This window comes from Saccostrea echinata, unplaced genomic scaffold (assembly GCF_033153115.1).
Source record: "Saccostrea echinata isolate AGI-Se365-2 ecotype Australia unplaced genomic scaffold, CSIRO_AGI_Sech_v1 ptg000045l, whole genome shotgun sequence".
Classification (NCBI taxonomy): Eukaryota; Metazoa; Mollusca; class Bivalvia; order Ostreida; family Ostreidae; genus Saccostrea; species Saccostrea echinata.
In genome coordinates, this window is record NW_026889794.1 from 2,459,394 (window position 1) to 2,482,840 (window position 23,447).

Below are 23,447 nucleotides of genomic sequence, written 5' to 3' on the forward strand. Positions count from 1 at the left end.
CTTCCTAGATTCATTATCTCAAAATTATTCAAAGCTACAAAGTACATATACAATGTTTTCTTACTGCAAAAAAGAGCAAATTTATTAGTATTATACGAGTTATACAAACAAACATAGATGACTCAATCTGTGATACTTTGTTTCCTCATTTTTTTGGTAACAAATAGAATAAAATTTAGACAGTCATATATGCTGCTAATAAAAAAAGGGACAGATCAAGGACCTATTCATACAGTTTACCAATCATACTCAAACTTTCTGGGAATGACCATTTGATCATAGACCACTTCACAATAAAAGTACTTAGTGGCTTTGTGTTGTGTGTTAATATTTTTTAAATTAACTTTATTGAGTCAAATTATATACTAGAAGAGGCACACGAACACATAATACATCGTATTAATCCTAGATATGGATGCCTTATAAAATGAACTAAGGGTATACTTAAAGGAAAGGGTTTTGGTCTCCTTTTATTGTATAACATTATTGGAAAATACTTGCAACATTTAGGTTAAGTTTAATATCGTTTTTACCTCACTAATACCAGCCGCAGCGAAGGCATTGAATGGTGGAATGATTTCGGAATTGTTACTCAGATCGTCTAAAGCTGGTTCAAACAAAGCAGACTGAAAAACTAACTCATTTGATAACGTCAGAAGTTGTACCTGAAATTGAATTACAGAAACTTTGAACATCAAAAAAAGGTGATTAGATATGTCTTCATTTTTCACGGAAATGATACAAATCTGTGTTGTCGGTCTTTAAAAAAAACTAGTCATACCCTATTTGGATTTGTTTTATTAGGATAGGACATCAATACGTCATATGGTGTTACTTTGACCTCATCAATACCGTAAGATTTCCAAGTGTCATGCAATATCTGCACCAACTCATCTCCTCCAGGTGTTCCGGACATGCGCGGACGGCTTGTGTATTTTCTTTTTCCAGAAACAAAGAGTTAAACTGACTTTATATTCAGCAATTGTACGTTTTCACTTTAACAATAACAATTTACTAAATAAAATTCTAATTTGTTTTTCCCCCAAAAGTTTAAACAATTTTGCAAAAACTTAAAAAGTTGAAACACAATTTTTGACAAAAATAGAAAATATTCATGCACTTCTATACATTCGAATTCTGTAAATTAACGAAAATAGAAAGACTTTTTGAATTCGTCTTTCATATTTTTATACACAGATAACAATTCTATGAGGAAAAAGAGTCCTTTTATCCTTGTAGTACTGTACTTGTATGTGTTGATTCAGAATCTATTTACAAAGCCAAGATGAAAAAACTGTATCTTTTTTCTTTATCTCTTTAACTAAGATAATGAACGGAAGTCGTTTTCAGATTATTTTACATGATATGCCTTGTAAACGGAAATAAAATATTAAAAGCTTACCTCATTCTAACTACTTTGTTAATTACCTTAGATTTTGTTTGATATTTTCTTTGTTAATATGGCTTAAAATGGTTTCCACTGGATTTGAAGACCTTCAGAAAATAATAAAACGAGGAGTTCATTTACACATTTCATAGTGTCGGTCTAAGGTACATTTATAGAAACTATTAGATATATCAACTATAAAGACTGAGATTTGATAACGTTTTTGCATTACATTATCGCTGATAATTTTACATATTTTTCATAAACATTATGTTGATAATTTGTAGACTTCTTTTAAAACTGAGCGCTCGCTCCGTGATCGGGAGGTCGTGAGTTCGAATCTCGGCCGCGATAGACCTAAGTCGATAAAAAATAGGTAGCAACTGTTCCTTCGCCATGCGCTCGGCACTTTGAAGTGAAAGTTGCAGGTCCTTCGGATGAGACCTTAAAAACCGAGGCCCCGTATCACGGCAGGCGTTGGCACGATAAAGATCCCTCACTGCTCAATGGCCCTGAGTGCCGAGTAAAGGTCAAAATTTGAAGCCCTTCACCGGTATATGGTGACGTCTCTATATGAGTGAAAAATTCTCGAATGGGACGTAAAACAATATACAATCAATCAATCTTTTAAAACTTAGTAGTTGGCATTACGTCAAGAGTTTCGGCAAACTGCAGCTTTGTCTTGAAATATCATTACAATTGATATTCTTTCTAAATGAGTTCTCTTAATATATCAGTGACAATATTCATTCAATACGTCCTTGAACCAATATATAGTTGTATAATCTTTATATAACCAACAGATTTACTTAATTTTCAACACAGATCTGAAAATCGAAGGATGAATGGGAGTTGCCAAAATGAATTTAAATTTCAACAGACAGACAGAAAAGAAAGATGAAATCAAGAATTATGATTAAAAAGACTATATTTTCGTTGAAGTCTCCAAATTTGACTTGCTTCAACGTCGGCATGTCACTTTATACAACCAACATCATGAAAAGTGGCTGCAAACACTTCTACGAAGTTAGAGAAGCAAAAATACAAGAAGTTTAGTGAATCGCATCATTGAAACATGTAAGTCAGTAAATCTTAATGGTTTGTAAAGTTTAATTGGACATTAATATTTTTTTTTGAAAATCTCCCTCGTGCAGCTTGGCATTTTCTAAGTCTCCCACGACTCAGGAAATGTTAAGTGGCGAATACGACAAAATGCCAAAGACACAGTTAAAGGTCCATTGAAAATTAATGAAATATTAACGCTATCTTCTTTAAGAAGCCTTATAAAAAAATTAAACTTAAATCAGCCATCAGGAAACGTCTTGTGCCATTTCATGTATAAATGAAATATGGAGATAACGAACAGCACCCAAGCTTAAAGTGCATTTAGACAATAAAAATCGGGGGCAGAGCAATAACGGACCTCCAAAATCATCAGAGGTGGGATCAGGTGCCATGGAGGAGTGAGCATCCTCTGACAACCGTATTTTAGAGAGAGAAAAACTGAGTATGTTAGTCGAGACACTATATAACAATCAAGCTAGTATCACAAAACAAGACCACTGCGTGTCAATAGATATACACATAAAATATAAGTATTTATTCAGGTAAAATAAGGGCATTTTATATTTATCATCCATATAGATATTGTTTTATTTTATTAAAAAAATATACATACACTCGCATATTGAACAAAAAATAATTATAACTTGGGTAAGTCAATTATTTTAAAAAGTCAAGTAAAGTGTTTATGGAATGTTCAAAAGTTTCACAGTTTTTAAACCCTCAGTAATTAATTACCTGGGTGGATCTGTTGCTGTTTCTGGAGCAGTGACCCCTGCTTGTGGAATTGTTTGCTCTGATTGGTTTCGACCAATGCCATAACCTATACCAATTCCGACCCCGAAGAAAAGTAAAGAACAAACAAATAATATTAAATACTGCCATCTACCCCATCCTGTTTTCTTGTACACGTCCTCCGAGTCAACGGTCATACTGGAAAACCTGAAAGAAAAAAATGTCAAATGTCCAATGACCTACTTGTTAGATGAATCAAGTGATGTCCTAGTTTGAAAATACACTTGTATATTTGATTGAAGGCCAACAGATAACACTAAAACTTACATCCTGTGTAAAACGTAAATATAGATTAAAATCCTTCCTTCGTCGTGTTCAGAAACAGATGATCAAGCTTATAACGGGTAATTTATGATATATCTTATCAAACAAGCACAAATATCATTGATACAGGTACTAGAATATAACCATTGGCCGAATATCTCTCTTAACAATGAAATCAACTTCCACAAATCAAAGAGGAGGTTAAAAATCAAAGCATTGCAATCTCCATTATTGATCATTATATATTGTCATTTTGTTAATTTTTGCAGGAATCAAATTTTGTGGGTTTTTTGGCAAAAATACAAAACGTTGATATGTTAACTTTAATTAAGATATGTAACGCTTGTCTTATTCTATCATCCATATTATTGGTTTGTTGGTCACTAATTCAGTGGTCTGGCTTAATTAATGAAAAGGAATCATATAATAATAAAAAACATATATCACGAAAACATTCAACAAAAATTGATGTTCAACGAAAAATGAAATAATGAAACTTCTGTAATAAGTTACATTCGGTATTAGCGTTAGCTTGCTCTCTGAAGAAAAAAAAACACAATGACTTAAAAACAATACCTCCCACTAGGATAAAATTATTATGACATAATAGTGTTTAAAAAAAAAAATAACAGCAACACAAAAAATTCAAAGAAATACTAGTCAACGACTGTTAATTTCCAAAACACGACCTTCACACATTAACCCAAATTGTGGTGTTTGTTGACACATATTTTGAAGTAAGATACAATATAACCGGAAAATGACATTAAAACTCTGTTACCTCAATCTTTAAACTTCCTTTTAAAGAGGACATTTGGGTGTCTGGCACTGAGAGAGAGAGAGAGAGAGAGAGAGAGAGAGAGAGAGAGAGAGAGAGAGAGAGAATGAAATTAAAAAGGTGAACAAAATCTTACGCTCATGTGCCAAGCTACGATTAATATCTAAATAAAATAAAACATCTTATATATTCTGTCAAAATGACTTTAAAGTCTCATTTTATGTGGTTATCAAATAAAAAGGGGATAATTGACTATATCAATGTTTTATGCATCAAAATAAATCATGTTTTGAGTTTTCAAACCATCCTTCCTTTTGTTAATCCGGTAAACAATTCGTATCATCAAAAATAAACATTGATGCGGTAATACTTATTCTACACTCTAAATGTATATTCTAAAAAAAGCTTACCAGAAAGTAGTCATTAATAAATTCAAACTAATTATTCCTAAAACACTGAAACAAGAAATTCCATTAACGTCTGAGACCACGTGTATTCAAATGAATACAAAGACAACGTGTGTTCAGACAGCTCCATATGATCTTATAGGGGCCACTTCCTGTCTGGCACGTCAGTCAAACAATTAAGTTAACACCGCGATTTTTCTCTCATTCAGTGAATTCAAATAATCGAAAGTTATACTAAATTAACCTGGAATAACAAGAGGATATTGACGTAATTACTTTTTTTAAAAATCGAAACGTGAAAATAACTTACAAAGGTGTAAATCACACACACTTAATCCTTCAACTCATTTAAATATAACCGGAAACAAGCCGAAGGTATGTTCTTATCAATAATGTTATCATAAAATAGGTTTTATCTGTCATTACATATAACTTATGGATTTTATCTCGATCTATTGTTCCGTTTTTTCAAGCAGAGGGTACTAAAGTAAGAATAAACTCAGTCTTAACATCAGTTTCTATGATCAAAGCTTTGACTTCTCTAGTATTTCATACTGCAAATATTCAATTACACATACAATGAAATTATTATCTAAAGATTGACATTTGTTAGAGTTTGTTAAGATTGTAACTTTTTTCCCTTCGTTCTTACAAGAAAATATCAAAACTGAGCATGAATAATGGTATATTTTTGAAAATTTTTACTTAAAATTCATTCATTTGCTGATTTAGCTCACAAGAACAAAAGAGAAGTTTAGACATACACTGTACGTGTGTGGTAGACACGCCTTCCAGAGTTTACGTGTGTGGTTACTCGTTCTCTGACGGCGCTAAGGTGACTTCAATCACGTTCGGTGGAGTATAGCTAGATCCAAAACTCTGCTACATCGATAGTTTAGCAAATAATATTTTTCACTCATAGTGCTAGTAAAGGACATGACTCTTACTCGTGAAAACTTCCCGAACACTCACTTCCACACGACGTGAATAAACGCTAACATATAACAACTTGTCCGATTTACAAAAAATACAAAAATGAATTATATCATCGAACTGATGCCATGTTTAAATCTAATCACATTGTCACAAAATGAATTTCATTATCAAAGTAAATGCTGACATTAAAATTTAAAAGATAACTTATTATAGCAAAAACATTTTGGCTAACATACATATACACATTTAACACGAACACATTAATACAAAGGAAATTAACAGAAGGTTCCTAAAAATTGCCGAGATACATAACCAATTTGAAAACTACCTCGTTACATTAAATCTACCTCTAAATAATGACAGAAATACGACAAATGTTCAGTGTTCTTTCTGTGGCTAAATGAAAATGTCGACACAATCTACTAACATATTAAATTCTAAACTGTGATCTTGCAACAATTGTAAGAAAACAAAAAGGCGTGTCATAATAATCTAGTTTGAAAGACACATAAACCTATAATAGCAGTTATAAAATAAAACTAAATCAAAATGCATTTCATTGCTTGTAGCTTTATAGTATATTTCTGTTGCTTTCATTTTAAACATCTAGAAGTAAGCACAAGTTTGATACTAATACAAGGGGAAAGCTGTCAATGTGACAGTAAAGCGGATTTCCTTTTGTATGAACAGTACTGGTGTTTCTAACATGATGAAAAACGTGAAGATAACGAACAGTGATCAATCTTAAAAAATCTAAAAACAATACAAATCTGTGAACAGGGCATAAAACACGGACCCCCGGAAATTGCAGAGGAGAGATCGGGTGTCTAAGAGGGGTAAGCGTCCCCAGTTGATCGGTCACACCAGCCCTATGTATTGATCAGATAGACGGAACATTCAGTAGTCAAATTTAGTATAAAAACAAAGGCCTTACTATTGGTATGAAACACGTCAGCCAAAGTACGACCCAATGATAAATTATATTTGTAACACGGTTCCTTCGGGTGAGACCTTAAAAACAGAAGTCCCGTGTCACGGTAGGCGTTGGCACGATAAAGAACCTTCACTGCTCAATGGCCCTGAGTGCCGAGTAAAGGTATAAATTTGCAGCCCTCCACCGATATATGGTGACGTCTCTCTATATGAGTGAAAAATTCTCGAACGGAACGTAAAACAACATACAATCAATCAATCATTTAAACAAGGTCATTATAACGACCATAGAATTTAGGAACCCTGATTTTAAACGTGGTTGTTGATATCCCTGTAACATCAACTTATCAGTCAGTAGTCTGCCTCGATTTAAAAACTGATCGTACTCAGAACATCCTCTTGAGTATCGTGCAAGTTGGGAGACATAAACACCAGGTGATAGCGGAATATTACTATATAAATCAGGAAATCTGGCGATGGAAAAGCTGAAGTCATCTCGTTTGTCATACAATTTTGTTGTTATTTGACCCTTATCGTCTATAGTCAACCGTTACGGTAGCTCATTCGGTAGAGAACTCGCTCCCTGATCAGAAGGTCGTGTGTTCTAATCACGGCCGCGACTGACCTAAGTCGAAAAAAATAGGTACAGCAACTGTCCTTCGGAGGAGACCTTAAAAACAGAGGTCCTGTGTCACGGTAGGCGTTGGCACGACAAAGAACCCTCACTGCTCAATGGCCCCGAGTGCCGAGTAAAGGTCTAAATTTGAAGCCTTTCACCGGTATATGGTGACGTCTCTCTATATGAGTGAAAAATTCTCGAACGGGACGTAAAACAACATACAATCAATCAATCGTCTATAGTCAGTTAATCATCCAAATATGAAACGGATGTGACAAACTGTGTTGTCTTTTATTTCAAGTAACAATTATTAATTGATAAAACGTCGTCGATATATCTGAATGTCAAGTTGAAGGCCACAACAAGTGTTTTCTTCTATTGAGAAGTTTTTGAATAAATTTTGCTTCACAAGCATATAAAAACAGGTCAGATAATAAAGGGAGCACAATTTGTGTCCACCGAAAATCCAACAGTTTGTTGGAAGACCTGGTTACCAAAGACTACAAATATATTGTCAATAAGGAACTCCAGCATCCTTTTAATATCAACTTCAGAGTACTTGTTTGTAAAATCAGGGTGTTTTTTAAAAGTAATTTTGTTGATGATCAATCACAAGGTAGGAAAATTTCCGAGTTCCATTTTTATTGAAGAAGCAATTTATCGTGAGGAATCGTTGTATAAAATTAAAACAACTTCCTATTCTGAAAACTGTAGGAGGTGACATCCCAAAATCAATGTACCCTAAGTAAAACCAAGTTCAACAAATGGTATTTTCCTTATAAATGATCAATTATCAAAACCAAGTACCATGCACATCTCTGATATAATATGTACAATTGATAAGCAAAATAAAAACATCTTGAAAACTGTAAGAGTTATCTGGACAAATGATATACCCTACGACGGTTGTCCTAGAAAAAAAGTTGTTCAATATTTTTCGGTTCAGAATATGATGAAGTTAAAAACTGCATGCATCATTTTCAACAAAATATATTTCTATAAATAACATTTTTCTCTCGGTTGAACGACCGTCACAGTAGCTCAGTCGGTAGAGAGCTCGCTCTGTGATCGGTATATGGTGACGTTTCTATATGAGTGAAAAATTCTCGAATGGGACGTAAAACAACATACAATCAATCTCAGTTAAACGAATCTTAAAAAATAGCTGTACAAGTCGGTGCAACACTGAATTCAAAACGTAGTTCGTGACTTTTGTGAATTTTTTCAAGAATAGTGCATCTCGTTGAAATATAAATTAGTCAATGCATTTTATTTTCTACTATACACCGAGTTAACCATTTCACGCGTACATTATCGGTCTCCACGTATGACCTCAAGCTCTTGCTTTGTCAGTTGTCGTCATTTTTGTTGGTCTACCTAATGCCTTTTCCATCGGATAACCACTCCAGACATTTTTGATCCTTTTTCCCGAATATAAACAAGTGTCCGAGACATGTTTGTGTTGTTCTATCGTTTCCATTTCTTTTATCGTATGGACAGGAGTCATACCCCTCTGAACACAGTACTGAACGATAATTTGGTGTTCCGCATCATCGTTCAACGTCGCCATTTTTAGCAATTCATAACTGATGTTTGTGCACAAAAAGTCATATAAGTTTATCATTTATGAAGTCAAAATTATGATTTATGATTGATTGTAAGTTGCTTAACATCCAGTTAGAGAATTTTTCACTCATATAGAGACGTCACCATATACCGGTGAAGGGCTTCAAATTTTGACCTTTACTCGGCACTCAGGGCCATTGAGCAGTGAGGGTTCTTTATCGTGCCAACGCCTGCCGTGACACGGGGCCTCGGTTTTTAAGGTCTCATCCGAAGGACCCGCAACTTTCACTTCAAAGTGCCGAGCGCATAGCGAAGGAACAGTTGCTTCCCATTTTTTATCGACTTAGGTCAGTCGCTGCCGAGATTCGAACTCACGTCCTCCCGATCACGGAGCGAGCGCTCTACCGACTGAGCTGGTGTCAAAATTATGAATTTTCTTACATAAGTACTCAAGATCATAGAGTGTTTTGTTACATTATACTCACTTATAACTTGGTAATAAAGAAAACATCGCCGGCAATGCTATTTTTAAAAGTCAAAAAATTGAGGTACGCCGACCACCGATATTTAAAACCCTTTAAATACTATTTCTATATACAAATGATATTGCAACCTTAAAATATTTCGTTAAAATCAAAAAATATTATTTTTAAAGAATATTTATTAACATCTTTGTCAAAAAATACTGAATCAATTTTTTTGACTGTTTTAGCCAAAATATCAAAGCTGGACTTCGGCAAATTTCTTCAGAAAATGTTACTTTAAAATTTGCTAATTTAATTTGACGAGTTAAAAAGCCATTAAACTGTTCGTGACCCCTAAAATGCTTACCCTCCTGTCGAGGGTAGATTGTAATTCATTTAAAATTCTCTCTTCAAAAGTGGTTAAATTTTTCTTTTTATTTTTATTGAGTGAATACTATATATTAATATTATACTATATATTAATTCTTACAAATTACGACAACGTAATTTTTTACGCATATTCTAAATGTTTAATACTGACGTATAGGTCCAAGGAACCGGTTGTTAATATCAATGTGCCTATATAAAATTTGTCATGCTACTGAAGACATGTCACTCTCATTAATGATTTACTTACTAATTCTGGACTTTGTCTTGGTAGGAAGACTGCCAAATGTATCGTTTGTTTAATTTTAACAATATAGTGGTACTGGACACTTAAACAATTAAGATGTATATACTCAAAAGACTAACCATATTAAACGTTAAAGAGGAAGCCAAAAGTATCAAGATCGTCGATGACTAAGCAATATCGAAGTAGAAAATTAAATTGACCTCCCACATGCATAAATATATTCTAAGATTAACCCATTAAATGAGTCATTTTGAGACTTTTTCTGTTTAAAACTTAAATGTAACAAATCAATGCCGTCATATTTCCAGAACGGTCCTCCTTTATGCCATATTATTTCCTGATTTATCACATTAAGTATCTAAATCGAATTTCAATTGACTCCCACATTTCATAACTTAAATATACTTATGTCTCCTTAGCACTGATCTTTTGCACTAAATGAACAAAAACCACATTAAAACTTCTTTTATCTATGATATCAAACAACTTTGCTTCTAATCTTCAGAAAACTGCTATTGATATCAAAATGTTATCATTAACAAAATCTTACACCGAAGTAATGCTTAATAACCTTGAACTATGTTTTGCTTCAATCAGTGTGCGGGGGTGATGACATTTATATGAGAGACATATGTTATAGGCCTCGGTGGTTTAGACTGAAGGAAATGATTCAGTTCGTATTGACATTAAACAATATGAATATTTCTCTGTTTTCAGTAAGCCGGACAGGCTTGCGTCTTAGCTAGAATTCCGATTTTAAAAAAATCCAATTGCTATAGTTTATAAAAAAGTATGAAAATTTGTCAGAATAGAAAGTTTTGTTTTGTTTTGTTTTGTTTTTTTAAATCTTAATTCCTGAACAAAGTTTACATTGAAGCGATGTTGAACAATTCTTGTCAATTTTAACATATATATTTTACATCTCACTAAATAAATGAATGACTAAATAGTATGCAAATAAAATTATAAATTATAATGAATCATTTGAGCTTAATACGTAGTTAATTTTTGTTTATCGTATTTAATAAATGGTTAAATAATCAATCACCAGAGAAAAAAACGCATCATTAAAGATATCTTTTTTCATAATCATCGAAATGATAAAACAGAATTGAATATAAAACTTACTTGTATGGTTTCTCTTTAACATCCATCCTTTTTGTTTTTTGGTAGAAAAGGTACCTATCAACACTACGTCTCCAAGAATTGACTAATAATCAATGTATGACAACACCCCACAAGAAACCCGGTCAAAAAAACTTAGTATCATTGATCAATAAAGCACATTCTCCCACACAGATTTCAAATCAAAAAAATGTTAAAACTGTCACGCCCTTTAGACCATTTCATAAGGGTTAAATGAGTCGAGTATTATATATTTATATAAACTTACACTGATATGAAAGTAAATATAAGCATTTAGTTTGTCGATAAAATACGCATCACTGAAAACCATAAAATAGGTCCATAAACAGAAACATAACAAAATTCACATAAATTCCAGCCTTTGCTATTTCCTCCGAGGCTTGCACTGAAAATATTAAGAACAGTCATTACATGTACACAAGTTTAACCTCTATACTGGACAAAGGCTAGATAAAAACATCTATAACAAGGAAGAAATTAGAGCCATTAAGTGGGTACATAGATGTCCAAATCTTAACCGTAGACATGAACGCTGCGATTAGCCTTGTCTATAAGATTGAGAGCTTTACAGAACAATGACACCTTCAATAGTGAATGGCGACGTGTAAATTATATGAATTACTTGGTCGAGTCAGTTGAACTGTCACTTGTTCCTACATTGTCATTCAACAGGTCCCTTGGTGTAAACATTTCTGTTCTTATTCAAATCATTGCTATTTTTATTGTTGTCGTTTTTGTACAAATAGAAGAATTTAACCTCATGAAAATTTGGCCCACATTTGTAGTATGTTTATTTCCTTGTTCTCATAGTATTCGAATATTTTCTCAAAAAGTGAATAATGTATTTATGATGCGATTTTTTTTTCTCTTTTTTAAAGAATTTTTGCACTTTTTTAAAAAAAAAAAATGCTTACAGAACTTACAGAAACAAAGAATACATTCGTCTTTGTGAGAGAGACAGTCTTTCGTGTTTTGAAAATGTGGATAATTATTTTTATGTTAGCTAGATAGAAACACATGAATCGATTGATTTATTGATTGTATGTTTTTAACGTCCCATTCGAGAATTTTCACTCATACAGAGACGTCATCGTACTCCGATGAATGGTTTCAAATTTAGACCTATACTCGTCACTCAGGGCCATTGAGCAGCAGTGAGGATTCTTCATCGTGTCAACGCCTACCGTGGTACGGAACCTCTGTTTTTAAGGTCTCATCCTGAAAGACCCGTGACTTTTTCACCCGTGATATATTTTCACTTCTCTTATTTATTTTTTTTCCTTTTTCAATCATCTGTCATATTTTTTGTTTTGTATATGTACCTCTGACCAGCTTATGTACATTGTATATATATTATTTATGTACCCCATGTACCAGTATTCTGGTTTGGGTGAAAAAACTGAACTTGAACTTCACTTCTAGTACCGGAACAGTCACTACCTACGTTTACGCCTTAGGTTTGGCTACAGAAATGAAGAAAAGAATGGAAATACAATTAAAAGCATATTATTAGACAACAGTTAATTTACCCGAGACCAGAAAATTCAGCCAAGTTTGGAAAGCGTAAATAGCATGTAACGTACCCCTTATAACCTGTGAGAAATAGGACCCATTTTGACTAAGGAATTCGAAATTGATTATATATTCCCTATATGTAGAGACAAGAATTTGGATGCCCCTTTTAACACTTCGTCTCCATGATCGTAACAGATTTATAACATTTTGCTTGAGAGAAGACACACGACGCTATTTTTCTAAAAAGACAGGGGAGAGGAAACTGGGTTCTTGCTGAAATAAAATGCATCTCATTCCTTCAAAGATAGTTACTTCATGTCAGCTTTGGTTAATTTAGCTAGCAGATGGTCTTCCAGGCGGAGGAATAGGTATATTTTCATTAACGGTACATGTGAGCTAAAAAGTATTCCATATAAAACATATTTTCTCTTTTTTATAAACCATTTTTGAAACTCAAAGGGAACTGGTTTCTAAATACATGTATTAATTTTCTATAAATACATGTATTAATATATAAGTGAGAGCCATTTGTAGTTAAAAAATATAGGAATAGATGGTCGCAGATTATTCGGTTATGTCTTAGAGCTCAAATTTCTTCTGCATGTAAATTTTCCTTCTAAATAAAACCGGTTTAAGCAAGTAGTTGAATACATGACGTTAACCTTCAAAAACACTCTTGGTTTGTGTGACAAACCGATAAAGACTTAGATATGATAGTAAAATTCAAAGATGACACACTGCTTCTAGTGGTTACGGTAATTAACTCCGTCTCTGCTTTTTTTTCTTTGCTATGTATAGAACCATTCAAACAAACATTGATGAAATACTTCAAAAAGTAATTTTAGTCCTTATCAATCTAGAACTTATCTTTACTGCGTAATGCATAAATAAAACATAAATAACTCGAATGTCCCAGATTTCAAATATTCATTACCAGTATTCCACTTTTACTAGTTGCTACAGTTCAATTCACCACATATTATATTCATTTGAGACTGGTTGTTCCCATATTATAAAAAATGCTATGGAGGCTGTATGCAAAGCAAAAAAAAAAAAAAAAAAAAAAAAAAAACTAATGATGAAATTTAATCATAAATGCTTTTAAATATTTTGATGAAATATTTACCTTAATTTTTCTTGTGAGGAAAACATTGCTCTTCGCCAGAATTCTGCTAGGCCTTACCTAATCGATCCCAAGTAAATCTCCCTTGGCATTTAATAAGTTATGAATAGCAATCGAATGACGGTAAAATTCAGATAACGAGGCCCATGAGCCTCGACGGTCACCTGAGTATCATCAGTTCATCAGGCTCTGTCCTCCTTATGTAAAAGATTTCAATTTGTGATCAACTTAGCATCACCATGGAGGCTGATCCCTGGACCCTGAGGATACGAGTTAACTATTGTTGGGGGAGACAAGCTGCTCATTATTATCATGCAATTAATTTTTTTGTCAGCAAAATATAGAAAAGTAATGAAAAAAGTTTTTAAAATGTAATGATTTTTCAATATATGACGAACTTTACTCAGGCTCAATGTACTTTACGATTTAGTACCAGATAAATGTTCGTGACAATTATGTCCAGTGTAAAGAATTAAATTTTCATACTTGTCAAATATAAGACCAAATTAGCCCTACCCTGGGGTCTGAATGCTGAACTCAAGATACATAAAAATTACATTTTTGGTAATGGGTACTCATTGAAATCATGCAACCAGTTTTGCCTACTATATGTCTTTTGGAAAAGAAGATTTTCAAAGATATAACGCATTTCTCACATGTAACAAACTTTGCATCACATTCGGACTTGAACGATGTATCCAGGAGCCAAGGGTTTATAAGAATTATTGAAGGGTTAAGGTTAGACGATACGTTCCTCAATAATATATAATTTTTTCTAAGATTCTGTCTTTGAAGTAATGCTACTTTAATATGTTTACTTGCAAAAAATTGAGGTACCTTACCAGGCATTTGTGCAAGATACCGGAGAATGTTGTTTAATAAAAATCCTTTTGGAAAAAAAAAACTTAATTAGCCAATTAGGTGTTTCAATTTTTTAAAGACAATTAGAAACCAGTTTAGAAATCAGAAGGTAATTAAAATTTTGAACATTTTCCACACAATACGAAGATATACAAAAGAGATATTTGAGGAACGTGTCGTCTCATTGATACGATGTGAACAGTTTACCTGCTGAATCTCCAAGAATAAGTAAGATTTTGAAAAGTTTAAACACTTTAACCTCTACCAAAATTGTTATATCAGTATATGAGCAACCTATGAGCACAGTTTTGGTGGGTGGAGTTTTAAGTGATTATTATAATCATGAAAGCAGTTTGTCAAACCCCGAGCCTGAAACATGAGCCCCGGGATCAAAATATTTACAATTTAGGTAAACGGTAGCATACTTGTTAAAACCTTGCAGTTTGCCTGCTAGATGTCCATGATTAAGAAAAATACTTTATAAGATTCAACTATAATGATTTTTTTTCAATATATGACCAATTTAGCCTATGCTGGAGCCTGCGATCGGGGACCACGGACTTTGCAGTTTTTGGTAAAGGATTTGTTGCTAAAATAATCATATCAACAGTGGACTGCTTTCTGGGAGTAAATAAGACCATTTTTGAAGAATAAAAAAAATTCATGGTTTTGGTCCCACCTTTCAAATCCAAGTAAGGCAAGAAACTATAAAATTCAGTTTTGTTCCCCTTTATCCCGAAGATTGTAAGTGCCAAAGTTGGCAATAATTGGTTTAGTTCCTTCAGAGAAGTATTTAAGCTGAAAATATTTAAATGTTAACAAAGGACGGAAACAGATAGCAACAGACTCAGGCGAACTAAAATTGGTAGAGGAAAAAGGTCCACCTCTGAGATAAACGCAAACGATATTTTCATACATAAAGCGTCGACATGTTATATAATAATATATTAGTTTATGATGTGGTTGTATTTGTATTTTGTCTTTATTGGGTGTTAAATCCTGTTAAATATGTCTTTTTTGTTCTGAGTTGTAATAGCTTATTAGGAAGTTGTAATGATTTACATTGATTTTTAAATGTTAAAGTCATCATAACAACAGGCTACAGCCCAATGTTCAGGAATATGCATTCAGTATATGGAGGACGATATACCGTTACCTTAATGCGTCACTAAAACTATCCTGAGCTATTAGACTCAGGTGCTTATGGCTAAAATTGCATTCTACATTCATTAGTTTAACATTCGTTAAAACAAACATCAAAGATTGACACAAAAAAGTATATATACGTCAATTTTGCCATTTCTTGCTTTCATTTTGTAAAAGCTTTCACATAAGGTCTTGGCTTCCCTTTTTACAGGGTTTATATTTCTCAAGTGATTCGATACGCCAGAGCATGCTCTATGAACAATTTCTAAAACGAGGTAAGTTATTGATAAACAAGTTAATGAAACAAGAATATCAACAGTCTCGTTTAAAGTCATCATTTCGTAAGTTCTATGGTCAATACAATGACCTTGTCAGCAAATACAATCTTTCATTAAGTCAAATGCTGGCTGACTTTTTTCATACTAAGAGACCGTTCACGGTAGCTCAGTCGGTAGAGCACTCGCTCCGTGATCGGAAGGTCGTGAGTTCGAATCTCGGTCACGACAGACCTAAGTCGATAAAAAATAGGTAGCAACTGTTCCTTCGCCATGCGCTCGGCACTTTGAAGTGAAAGTTGCGGGTCCTTCGGATGAGACCTTAAAAACCGAGGCCCCGTGTCATGGCAGGCGTTGGCACGATAAAGATCCCTCACTGCTCAATGGCCCTGAGTGCCGAGTAAAGGTCAAAATTTGAAGCCCTTCATCGGTATATGGTGACGTCTTTATATGAGTGAAAAATTCTCGAATGGGAAGTAAAACAACATACAATCATACTAATTGTTAGGCCATTATTTACATACTGAATTGTCAACGGATTTTTCCGTTATTTTCCGATCATGACAAGGAGCACACGGTGGGTGTGACCGAACAGCAGGGGATGCTCACTCCTCCATGGCACCTGATCCCACTTCTGATGTCTTAGAGGTCCGTGTTTGCTCTGTTCCTATTTTGTAATGTCAAATAGACTTTTGAGCTCGAATACTGTTCGTTATCTCCACATATTTCACTTTAAATGAACATGAATCGAGGAAAGTTTGTTTAAATTGCCCTGGTTGTTCAAAAGAAAAATCTGATCATTTTCAAAAGGTATAAATGCAAATAACAATGACATGTAAAGTAACATTAAGCATAAGTAGTCCCACAATAATTTTTTTAAGTGTTCATCTAATTTGCAGGCTGTGAAAAGTTACACCTAAGGTAGAGATCAGACTTACCTAGTTCGGTCATTTAACCATCATGAAAGCATACATTTTTATTTCATTTCCCATTACACAAACCAGGCCAGACAGACACAATGTTCGACATAATTCTTTACCAGTTAACAGAAAACACCTTGCTTCTTTTAGTACAAGAATGACAGTGTCACAGCTACCTAACTGACACATGGAGAAAATCTACAGGAAGCTTAAGCAACAGAAAACACTGAAATTATTTTATCTAATTTGATTGACAAATAGACAGAAACACAAACCATACATAGGACACCAACCCTCTTGTTCTTCGATGTGAACAAAACTTTAGCTTACAAAGCCCTTCCAACAATACTAACCTGACGTGAATTTTATGATAAAAATGAAGATTTACGGTCAATGACACATTATCACTGATTTCAAGTTATCTTACTTCTACGGAAAAAAATAAATAAAATAAAATAAACGGAAAAATTCACTGACATTTGTCTCTACGGTAAAAATTAAAATAGGGATTTCTGAGGCAGACAATAAGGTTTGATAAGTCATGAATATATAAATATAGATTACAGTAGATGTATATATGTAATAATTATGTAAATGACACCTACTAATTACTAAAAAAAATCCTATTCAGCATTGTATGATGCATACAATTGTTTTTAAAAAATATCCTGTTATGCAGTGTAATCAGAAACTTATCAGCTGTCTTGGATTGGATGTCATTAGGTCACGGAAGATAACTCGTTAAGGTAACTTGTTCAACTATTGAAACTATTTCATATTCATAGTACATGTACCTACAAGTAAATCATTAAAGACAAATATCTGTTGTAAAGACGTTATCAATCTTAACTGCACTAAAAATACTATTACTACCAGAGGAAAAGCCCTATGCTCCACAAGGAACGAAGAGGACTAAGTAAGTAAGTACTAGAGGAAAACAAAAAATGTACAAAGATCCAGTGGCCATTGCAAGGTCAAAAGAAAGGATAAAAAAGTTAAACAGAATTAACTCTAATCCTCGACTCTTGTACAACTCCTTGAAAGTTAACAAACACAAGTTGCCAAGCTTACAAGTGTCAAAGAAATTCTTTTTTGTCAGTTACAGAATGGCATCAGTGTCTGTCATAGTTACCACATATACAGTAAAAAACGCGATGTAATCATCTTATGCATTACGACGAAGGTTGATTAGCAACAAGCAATATGACCAAGTCGATTAGCAACTAGCACGTGCCTCTACACTACCACAAATATGACTAATTAATTAATTGAAACAATCATAAGAACAGAATATTTTTAGTGCTTCCATCAATTTAAGTGTGTTTTACTTTTGGAATTAATAAGATAATGGTGTAATACACACGTGTACAGTAACAATATGAGTATTGGGTTTACCTCATTAAGAACCCAATCCATAAGAAATACATGTATATTTTTATGACAAAATTGAAATCATTTTCAAAAAACATTAAAGATCGATCTGGTATACCTGACTCATGATTACGTAGATGTGGAATAGGGAAAATTACTTCTTTTCTACAAAATTTGTTTAAATCAGTTTGACTTCGTCACCACAAAAATGATAACTGGATTATGTTAAAAGAATTAAGGTAAAACTCTTTTTGAAAAAAAATATATATACAAATCTATATCTTTCAAACAGACATCGTAAAACTTGAGATTTTTTATTTACCTTTGTATATGGGCGACAACACCCACCTTTGTCACCAAGTAAAAATTTCGAAACCTTTATTTAAGTCAATGATTTCAATATTTGAATTTCTTTGTTCCCAAATTAAGACCCAATCCTTTCCCAGATGCCTGGATTTGAATACATATGCAATTATCTATCTAGATGACATTTGAAAAATTGTATCCCTGCTGTTCTTAAGAAGAAGCTTTTAGTAGATTTTACTCTGATACATCCCATGTTAAATTTTAGCCCAATCCTTGAGCCACGAATTATGTTTTAACAACACATGTGGATATTTTATACATGTATTAATATGACTCACCGTGCCCAGCTATCTTAAAAAACATGTTTGTTTTTTTCTGCATATGACTATACCTACATACATAAGACCCTCTATCGTGGCCCCACCAAAGCCCTGGTTCAAAATTTGAAGAAATTTGAAGCAGCACTACATAGAGATGCTCACTTTATATAAATTTACCCAAAATACAGCGAGCATGCAGGATTTGGCATCTCTATTTCCAAAATTTTCCTGGGGAGGCCCCCGTACCCCGCCAGCAGGAGGGGAAAAAAACCCTCCCGCACCTACCCCCATCGTCGCTTCGCGACTAGGCCAGCAGCCTTTGACTGTTTGACAAAACTAATTCATGAACAGGGCTAGTGGAAATTAGAAATTGCTAACCCTGTGGGCTTCTGTGATTTTAAAGTTAGAGTCGATCCCTGCCAAGGGATCGTGATCTGAATAAACACTACCTGAGAATGTTTCCATATAAATATGACTAATCATGACTTTGCTGTTCCTGAGACGAAGGTTTTTATTTAAGATTTTTCCTATATTTTCCTATGTAAAACTTTGATCGCCCATAGTGACTCAATCCTACCTCAGGGGATCATGATTAGATCAAAACTGAAACTACACTTTATAATAAAGTTTTCACATATTAAGTTTAACTTTTCTGGCCCAGTTGTTCTTGCTAAGAAAATTTTTGAAAGATACCATTAAATTTTCACTTCTTAATCAACATTCCTTGAAAGACAATGTCGCCCTTCATGTGAACAAAGTTGAATTCACTTGATTGATTGTATGTTGTTTTACGTCCCATTCGAGAATTTTTCATTCATATAGAGACGTCACCATATACCGGTGAAGGGTTTCAAATTTTGACCTTTACTCGGCACTCAGGGCCATTGAGCAGTGAGGGAACTTTATCGAGCCAACGCCTGCCGTGACACAGGGCCTCGGTTTTTAAGGTCTCATCTGAAGGACTCGCAACTTTCATTTCAAAGTGCCGAGCGCATGGCGAGGGAACAGTTGCTACCCACTTTTTATCGACTTAGGTCAGTCGCGACCGAGATTCGAACTCACGACCTCTCGATCACGAAGCGAGCGCTCTACCGACTGAGCTACCGTGAACGGTGTTTTGGTGAAGAAGATGAATACGTAAAAAGCTTCGGAGGATGGACAATAAAAAAAATTTAATCAGAAAAGCTCAGGTAAGCTAAAAATTGTAATATTAAATCACCACAATACAACAAAATCACAGACTACAAAAGAACAAGAGGCTACAATGCTCACCTGAGTCACCTTAGCCTTTTTGTTTCTCCAGATTATTTTCAATAGATTTTCCCTTCTTTAATTTTGACCCCAAACTGTGGCCAAATTATAGCCCCCAAAGAATCATGACTTTACCAAACTTGATTTACACTATATGGGGATTACAAATATCAATATGACTAGTGTGACCATCTTTTATTGGAGAAGATATTTGAAACTATCAATGTGACAGTAAACTGGGTTTTCTTTTGTGGGAACAGTACTGGTATTTGTCACATAATTCATAATAACCTTCTGAAAACTGTAGAAGCTGACATCCCAACAAAATTTATGTACCCTAAAAGAATATTTTGCAAAGAAATTACTAAGTTCAACAGCTGGTATTTGTCTCATAAAAAATCAAAAAATAAAATCCAAGTAATATATACATCTCTCAAATAAGCACAATTGATCTGCAAAATAAAAAATCTTGAAAATCTGTATAAGAAGAGTTATCCGGACATCTGATATTTGTATTTTGCAAAAAAAAAGGCAAAGTTCAACAGCTGGTATTCTTCTCATAAATAATCAAAAATCAAATCCAAGTAATATGGATATCTCTGACATATTAGTACAACTGATCTGAAAATATAAAGAACTTTCTATTTTGAAAACTGTGACGAATTATCTGCACAAATGATGTACCTTATATGCAATGTTTTGCAAAACAAAGAGACTAAGTTCAACAGCTGGTATTTGTCTCAAAAATATCAAAAATCAAAATTCTGATTCCAAGTAATATACACCTCTTTGATATCATTATGTGTACATTGCTCTGCAAAATAAAAAAGTTCTTATCTTGAAAACTGTAGAGGGAGTTTTCCAGACAAATGATGAACCCTGTTTTGTGCAAAAATAAGAGACTAAGTTCAACAGCTGATATTTTTCTCATATTCAAATCAAACTCCAAGTAATATGCACATCTCTGATATATGTTCAATTGATCTGAAAATTTAAAAAGTTCTTATCTTAAAAACTGTGGGAGGATGTACCATTTTGGCCCGCCCGCCATTTTTACCAGTATTTCTACGGAAAACCCCCGGTTATTAATAATAAAAACTTGAATCCACACAATAAGGGAATGTTTGCTTATCAAGGTAATTTCAATTAGTTTTGCCTCTGCTATTTGCTTAAGATTTTAAAAAAATTCCCAATATATATTCTGATGTAACATTTTTTTTTGAATACTTATTTTTTGCCCTACCCTAGCTCCAAGGTCCATAATTTGGACAAATATAAATCTGCACACTGAGTGAGGATGATCCCATATTAAAATAATGTTGCATTGATGTTTTTTTTTTTTTAAAAAAAAGAAGTTTTTAAGAGCCCTCCCCCCCTTATATTTTCTCATGCAAAACTGATCCTCCTTTGTGGCCTCATCCTATCCCAGGGGCCATGTTTCGGACAATTTTGAATTTACGCTATCTGAAGATGTTTGCATATCAATATGACTAAAATTGATAAAAAGTAACGCAGAGATCTGAAGAAGTAATAAAAATGTATTTAAAAAATTAATAGTGAGACAAGACAGACGGACGACGGAAAAAACTTCGATCAGAAAAGCTTACTTGAGCCCTTTGATACTGGTGAAGAAAAAACTTCAATCTACGGCAAAGTGAATTTGAATCACTTATGCTAAAAAACAAGGTCATCTAATAAAAAAGAATTAATAATCATGGATTCATTTTATTCGTGTTTTTTTTTTTTTTTTTTTTTTTTTTTTTTTTTTTTTTTTTTTATTTTGTTTGTTTGTTTGTTTTTGATTTTTGGTAGTACTGAATAGAATGGCACAGACACAATATACCATTTAATCAGAAGATTAAAACTGTATATACGTATTCAGAAACATTACTTTATCCTAAAAAAAAGGAAAACTTTAAATTTCCTTTTTTAAAATGATACAGAAATCATATACATTACTGTGTTTCTTATGACGAATAATAGAAATTTCGAAGTTAAAAAGCTCAATAAGTTAATTAACACGAAAACCAAAACTTTGATACGTACGGTGTTCGTTCTGTACTTTCTACAGTGTTGAAAACAAAAAAAAAAAGAATGCATTTTTTTTTTTGAATCAAAATTGGATTTAATGAAAACTTTACCTAATAAACTTTACAAATTCATTTTCCATGATGTAAAATTTAGCTCAAGCAAATTTCTATTTGATGACAGTAATTTGACTTTTCAGTTTTGAATCAACGCAAGACTTCAATGTCGCTTTTTATGGAGAAAGAAAATCGTACGCTCTTTAATAGGATGATTGATGAATGTATATGACACTAAAATTCATAATTGTATAAAAATGTGCTCTTACATCAACAATTGTTAAGTACATACACCATACACAAGTGATGATGAAATATTGGAACTTTTTGTATCATTTCGAGGAAATTCAGATTTAACAGAATCAACACTGGTAACTTACTCTCTTTTTCCGCTGTAGATAACATCTCTTCCCGAATCATCGTCATCCTGTCGTTGATATGAGGAAGCGTTGGTTCGATGACGAAATGTACTAGACATTAAACAAGATCTGTTTAGTGAAAAAAGAAATAAAGTAAATTAAAAATTAATTTAAAGGAGAGGGATGGTCATATTGAGAAAATTGTAGGGGATTGGATGTAAAGCATTAAATTCTAAAACCCAAAGATGGTGTGCAACTGTTTATTTAATGCAGAAATTATATCTGAATTGAGAAAGACAAAAAAATCCAAGCTTATATACGAGGAAAGCAAGCCTTAACTTTACAGGGTTTACGAATTTTTTTAGGGAAAGATACGTTATACATAATGGAAAATGCACGGCATTGTATATTAAAAGGACAGAATCACTCGTGTCATTTCGTATAAGGGGCAGAGGAAACTTTCTGAAAGAAAGATATTACTGATGCTGTATATAGAAACATACATGGACAAGAGATGTTACTATGCTAGAGAAAATTAAAAATATAAAAAGGAAGTAATTAGACAGAAGTATTCTGTTTCAAGACAGGAATAAGACACCCTTTTCCGGAAGTTAACATACGATATATTTTCATATATACATGTACACATATTGGACACCCATTCAGCAAACCTCGGATGATTCTGTCGCCTTCATCAAACGATGAACTAGGAATCGTAGAACCCGAGATATGCCGAGTGTGGACAAACTTTTTTTTCAAACTTGTTATCCCTTAGATAATTTTCCAGAGCAATCATATGAAATATTAAAATTAAATTTATTTTGCAGAGCAAAATTATTTATTCTAGACACTCTATCAACTGTGTAATTCTGGTGCTACGTTTAAGAATTGAAAGTAATAAGCCAATCAACCAGAATACGGATTT

General features: G+C 33.3%; 1 protein-coding gene across 3 annotated transcripts in view; it reads right to left on the bottom strand.

The window, feature by feature from the left end:
* LOC133201763 (N-acetylated-alpha-linked acidic dipeptidase 2-like) overlaps nt 1–22,651 on the bottom strand; it is a 39,534-nt gene extending 16,883 nt beyond the window's left edge. The window contains exons 1-5 of one of the 3 annotated variants that reach the window (XM_061337558.1): nt 22,544–22,651; nt 3,188–3,391; nt 1,429–1,494; nt 782–938; nt 534–665 (exon numbers count right to left, since the gene is read on the bottom strand). In XM_061337558.1, the coding sequence (XP_061193542.1) occupies nt 534–665; nt 782–938; nt 1,429–1,494; nt 3,188–3,391; nt 22,544–22,641 (657 nt within the window). In that variant the 5' untranslated portion in view covers nt 22,642–22,651. Of the gene's footprint in view, nt 1–533; nt 666–781; nt 939–1,428; nt 1,495–3,187; nt 3,392–4,696; nt 4,726–13,632; nt 13,673–22,543 lie in introns of those variants that run through there. The other 2 variants (XM_061337559.1, XM_061337560.1) reach the window with 2 other exon arrangements.
* Nucleotides 22,652–23,447: the final 796 nt, after the last annotated feature.